Raw genomic sequence first — 5,983 nt, 5'->3', positions numbered from 1 at the left:
ACTTAGTGTAAAATAAAAATGGACAATTGGAGTTCTGGCAATGGTCAGATTCTCCACTCTAGTTGAATGTTAGCGGCTTTAGCACACTTGCCCGGCCTCCACTGGCTCACTAACATGGGGCGAGAGGGATGCGCTGGGATCTTTTGAGCTATGCTCTACCCCTCACACGTGGCGAATAGAGTGGGCTCAGGGATCCTCAGGTCGATTGTGTAAATATTGTATATGAGAGTGTAAATGTGACTTGAGATTATATTTTTTTTCATACACATAGTTTGATTATGTTCATTTTGTTTATCCTTCTGTTTGTATATATTTTAAGCGAGAGTTTATTTTATTTAACTTTAATATGGATGTAATCATTCACCACTATTACCTATTGCCCAATATTGCGTGACAGATTGTAGTATCTATTAATAAATAAAAACTATTTAAAAAAAAAGATAGTAATATAAAATTTAATCAAAGATGGAATAGTCACAGCAGTAAATCAGTTTTAAAAAATACATTAAAAAACTAATATAAAGAATTAAAAACCAAAGAAATAGTTAAATAAATAAGTTAAAACGCAAACAAACAGGTAACAGGTATGTTTTTTTTCATTCATTTTTTTTCAGTGTTGCATTGACTTCTAGCCCTCTTCCGCGTTAAGGACGACTGAGGTGAAAATCTTCACTGCGTTCCAATGCTGGTCTGAGCGTAGCATATAACTTACCACGTTTTCTAGTGTGATGCGTCCTCCACACATTCTCAGCAATTCTCTTCTTTCTGCCACAAAGCGAATGTAAGCAAAAAATACATGTTCCGCTGTTTTCTCAGCACTCTGATATCTAATGCATTCTGCGGTGTTAAAAAAAAAAAAACTAGACCAACGGATTTGTAAGATGTGATTATGTCAAAACCTTATTTTTACCCATTTAATGGTTTCCATTTGTTATTTTATGTCCAAATAGGTATGATAATCTTGAAGTATGTAAGCTTTTTTTATAGTAAATAGGGTTGAGTTTTTTTGTAAGTATATTTTTTTGTAGTATATAGGGGTTTGGATTGTTGTAGTAATAAAAATCTTTGACCATGTTCTTGTCGTTTCAGTCTGGTATGGGAATTCCAAGTAAGTCTCTTTTCATGATGGAGTCCAAAGTAAAGATGAAAGATTTTTTTAATTTTTCACTCATAATAACAATTAAAATGAATGTGAATACAGGGTTTGGAATGCAGTTGGTCATTTGGGTCATTGTTTAAAAAGATAAGTTTTAAAAATACTATCTGCACTTACCCCGACTTATGTAGATTTAGAATATATTCTGCAAAATAAAAAATCTAATGCGGTGCGCTGATCACATACTGTCAGTTACTTTGAGCAGAAATCAATCCACTAGCATTGATTTCTATAATATGATAACTACACGAAAAAAAGCTCTGAAGACCTGTAAGTCTATTGCCGCTTAATCTGTTGTAAATATATCAGTTTTCTATTAATTTATGGAATGCTCACGCCCTCCTATTATCTAAAAAAAATTCATTTATAAACACAGAACTCTTGAAAATACCTAAAACTTTTAGACTGACGTGAAATGTGTGTTTTTTTCAAACTAGTCCCAAATAGCTGATCAACGCTTGAGGGCTTTTTTGGTCTTGATACATTTTTAACTGGAAATCTAGTATGATTGAAAAAAAATTCTCAAAACAGAATTGTAGATATTTTTTTTAATAAATAATTCAAACAATATCCATTATAGTCTCAAAACGTTTTATTTCTTTTATACGTCCAACGTTTCGGCCAATCCGGCCATCTTCAGGGACAATCTACTACAAAAAGTTTCTATTACATGTATGATCCTACAAACAATTTGAATACTTAACATTATTATTTATAATTTACCTTACCTCAATACCACTTTGAAAACATATAATTTAAACCACTCTAAAAACTTCATTCAGGCTATTCTGCCCAGGTCAAAACATTAATATCTATGAAAACATTAAAAACATTAGGTAAAATTATTTTTTGTTAATAAGTATATCCCACATATGTTTAATTACCTAATTAGTAAATTATCCATTAAAACACAGTCAAATTTATTTATCTGCAGACACTGTTGATAAACTTTTATCACAACCATGCTGGTAACCTTCCTCTACTCAGTTCAAGCATTTAAAAAATTATTTATCATAACTACATTTTTGTCAATTTTTCTCTTTATTTCATTAGCAAAAATCCTATCAAGGCCTACTATAATTATCCACATACAATTTATCCTATATTATTTATAAATTAATCTTACTTAATATCTCTGCATAATGTTGATTTAAATTCCTCGTATCTGTTTTGAAATTTACTGTATAATCAATATTTTCAGATATGTAAATGGATTCAAGTATTTTCCTTTTGAATGTATTATTCTCTTTATGTAAAATGATTGTATTTTCAAAATCAAAAATATGTTGGTTTTTGGTTGCATGCTGGACTAGTGCTGTTTTATTTGGATCCTTCTTCTTGTTTTTCAAATCATTATTGTGTTGATAAATTCTGTCAACCAATAATTGCTTTGTCTCACCTATATATATAGCTGGACAATTTAGACAGGGAATTTTATATATTAATCCCGATTGATTTCTTGTATCAATTTTGTCCTTTAATATACTATAATAGTTCTTTATTTTATTATTGGGTCTATGACTTAGGGAGTACTCATCAACATCGTAATCCTTAAATGATTTCTTTATATCTTCAGATAGTCCTTTAATGTAATTGGATCCATAATTTTTTTTATTTTTTGCTTTATTATTTACTATTTCGTTTCCTGTTTTATTTTTAACATTTTTAAGGTTAATTTCCCAAATCTTGTAGCTTAATTTTTTTGGGTAAAAATTTTTTAGGAACATATTAATTATCTTTTTTTTTATTATATGTAACCTACTATTATCTGTTACTTTGATTGCTTTTTTAATATAATTATTTATTACATTGTATTTCATGTGATAAGGGTGGCAAGAATAATAATTCAATATTATATCACTACTTGTTTCTTTTTTTGTCCACTCTGTGATTATATTGTTACCTTGTCTTACCATCAACATATCTAAAAATCTTAGTTTACCATCCTCTTAAAATATCAAGATTATAAATAAATAGAATTGTAGATATTTACTGTGGTTGCCCCAATACCTTATGAGTAATTCTCATTAAAAAAGAGCCACTAAGCCAGAATTGAACCATGCGCGTACTACCTACATCCCTGTGCATTCTGAGTCACTTTTATGGTGCAGGTATCTGTTAGAACGTAAAACTAACACTTAGACATTAGGAAACTTATACAATAAATCCTCACAAAATATGTTCGTAGCTAATCCTAATCATTTAGCAGGTGGAGCCATTGGTTTGTATTAGGTCCGACCTTCAGAAATCTACTAAAACTAGTATTCAAAAATATTTATTTAAAAACGAGCTTGCAACCCACATTGCTAGTTTTTCTTCCTGGAATGGAGTCTCTCCAGCTGGCGGGGTACTGCTCAAAAGGAAAAAAAAGTATAGAACCAATTAAATATGTAAATATTATATTTGTTTATATTCATATGCCCTTACGTCTTATTCAAGCAACAGCTCTATTCGTAGGCTTATTCTCCATTCGACCGATCGTCTTTCCTGCTGTTTCGTATAAGAGCCATGAGAGAAGGATGCCGCCTACGAGAGCAACCAAGCTGTAGAACCAGAAGTTGATGTAAATCCCGTACGCCTCATTTACCGGAGAGTAGGCTTTGAGCACCACGAAGGTCAACACCGATGCGAATCCTTCGGTGATACCGGCAGCTACTCCTCTAGTACTTGCTCCGAACATCTCGGACTGCAAAATTTGCATTAGTGGTGTTATTCCTATATCCGAAAAGAAGCAGTACATAGACAAGCCGATGTAAAGTACCCAGGTGCACCTTGAGGTGTCAAACGTAGTTTTCTCATGGACGTAGTAATACCCTCCTGTGATAAAGTGAGCAAAAAAGCAACCAAAACACGATATCAAGAGGAGTGGCCTACGTCCAATCCAGTCGGACATAAAGCCAGAGACCAAGGCGATCAAGGTAATGACACTAGCCAGCAAAATGGACATTTCTTCAGCAGGGAGGAAGGATTCACTTTTGGAGAAGATGTCCAACGCGTAGTTGACCAAGACTGTAAGGCCACCGAGGTATTTAGTTATGCATACGATCTGCACAATTATAAATGCTTTTCTCTCAACCTCGTCGGTGAAAAGTATCTTCCACGATCCTTCCGTTGACATCTCTTCTCTTACCGCATTCTTCATTTCCTCGAGTTCTTCATCGATGTCTCCGTTTCTAAAATACTTGAGTACCTTCCTCGCTTCGTCCTCCTGCCCTTTCATTAACAGGTAGTAAGGAGTCTCAGGCATGAACATCCATATTATTGTGAATGTTATTGGGAGTGGTAGGCAGACGTAGATGAATTCATCGTAGCTGAGATAGGGTCCGAAGCTGAAGGCGTACAATACACCTAAGTTCCACGTACTCATGAAAATTCCTGAGAGACTTCCTCGCAACTTTGGTTCTGCGATCTCCGCTGTATAGATAGGTGTGATTGTGAAGGCCACTCCGGTCGAAAGCCCGTGGAAGATCCGGGCAAGAATCAGAGAGGGCATCGACTTGGAGCAGAGGATTAAAATCCAACCAGCGATACAGAGAGGGCCGATGCTCATGATCACGTACTTTCGACCAATCCTGGAACAAGAAGCTCGAGTTAAACTTTTAATATGAGTCAATTGTGTAATTATATACATTATCATTTGTCTAATAGCCAGTATATTTTATTTGTAGGAAAATAAATTGGTCGGTGGTTTAGAAAGGCATCCTCGTTAATTCGTAGTGCCCTCTTTCGAAAGTAAAAGCAGTTTTGTGTTTGTCCTCTTAGTGCTTACGAATCTGGTGATACCCTGTTATCAAGTATAAGGTGCTAATGATTTTTACCCCTTTTTATTTTTTCAGGGCCTACTTCAACCTTGGTTTTGGGTTCTTTTTGTTCACGGTTTTTTTGTTTAGGTTTCGGTTGTTGGTTACCACCCTATATTTTTCCTCGTTCTAAGTTGGTGAACTTTTCTTCCGAACCACCCATAACGGACTATTATCAGGTGACGTACTATCCAAAATGATTCCTTATATTCTTAAGTTTTCTATTTCCCTTCTGAGGTGCTTCCAGAATGCCTATGGGTATCTTCGTTCTTAAACTTATGTCATTCTTTCCTGCTTTAGCAAAATTTCTTGTACCGTCCTTCCTGTTGCACTAAATACATCTCTTCATTTAAAAAAATGTCGGTAAATTCCGTTGTAATGGAGTCCTTCCAATTCTCCTCCTGGGCTACTGCCCCTACTCGTGCCTTCCCGCTCACCTTCCTGTGACAGCGCTGCCCCCAGGGGATACTCACTAGCGTCTGTCGTGAGCGTGAACTGCTTTTGGAAATCTAGCAGTGGTTGGCTCCTTCTGCAACTGATCTATACATTTTTGTATATTGTCTTCAATGGTCGGCGTGATTACTGTCGCACTACCCTTCCTTAGCTAATTGTTGAGGGGCACCAGATGTTCCGCCTTATCAGGGATGAACCGACGATAGTAGTTTAATGGTAGTTAGTGGGTATCGTCGTTCTTCAGCATACGTCACTCTTTCTTGCTTCAGTGGAATCTCATGTACTGTCCTCTCTGTTGGACCCCATACATCTCCTTCATTAAAGAAAATGTCGTCAAATTCAGTTATAATTGGGTCCTTGCAATCCTTCACCTGCGTTACTTAGAGTGATTAATTTAAATTTGCAAACCTGTACGTGGATTGTCCTCCCCTTAACGCTAATTGGTACTTCTCTGTAACCAATGGTGTTTGAGTGCCCGGATTATAGGCAGCCTTTCACGTGATAGTTTTCATAATGTAAAGCCGCTTCTATGCTTGCATCCTCCTCAGATCTCACGTGTCTTCCTTCCTCATGG

At 35.5% G+C, this 5,983-nt stretch overlaps 1 protein-coding gene across 2 annotated transcripts in view; it reads right to left on the bottom strand.

Annotated features, from left to right (window-relative positions):
- Window positions 1-1,769: 1,769 nt before the first annotated feature.
- Window positions 1,770-5,983, bottom strand: part of LOC106681339 (facilitated trehalose transporter Tret1) — a 5,717-nt gene continuing 1,503 nt past the window's right edge. The window contains exons 3-4 of one of the 2 annotated variants that reach the window (XM_024363192.2): window positions 3,584-4,728; window positions 1,770-3,506 (exon numbers count right to left, since the gene is read on the bottom strand). In XM_024363192.2, coding sequence (XP_024218960.1) covers window positions 3,591-4,728 — 1,138 coding nt within the window. In that variant the 3' untranslated portion in view covers window positions 1,770-3,506; window positions 3,584-3,590. Of the gene's footprint in view, window positions 3,507-3,538; window positions 4,729-5,983 lie in introns of those variants that run through there. The other variant, XM_014421609.2, reaches the window with a different exon arrangement.

The sequence above is a fragment of the Halyomorpha halys genome, unplaced genomic scaffold (genome assembly GCF_000696795.3).
Source record: "Halyomorpha halys isolate HHAL.00 unplaced genomic scaffold, Hhal_1.1 Scaffold328.1, whole genome shotgun sequence".
Taxonomy (NCBI): Eukaryota; Metazoa; Arthropoda; class Insecta; order Hemiptera; family Pentatomidae; genus Halyomorpha; species Halyomorpha halys.
Note: the sequence above shows the minus strand (reverse complement) of the source record. Positions and strands in the feature narration are given on the sequence as shown.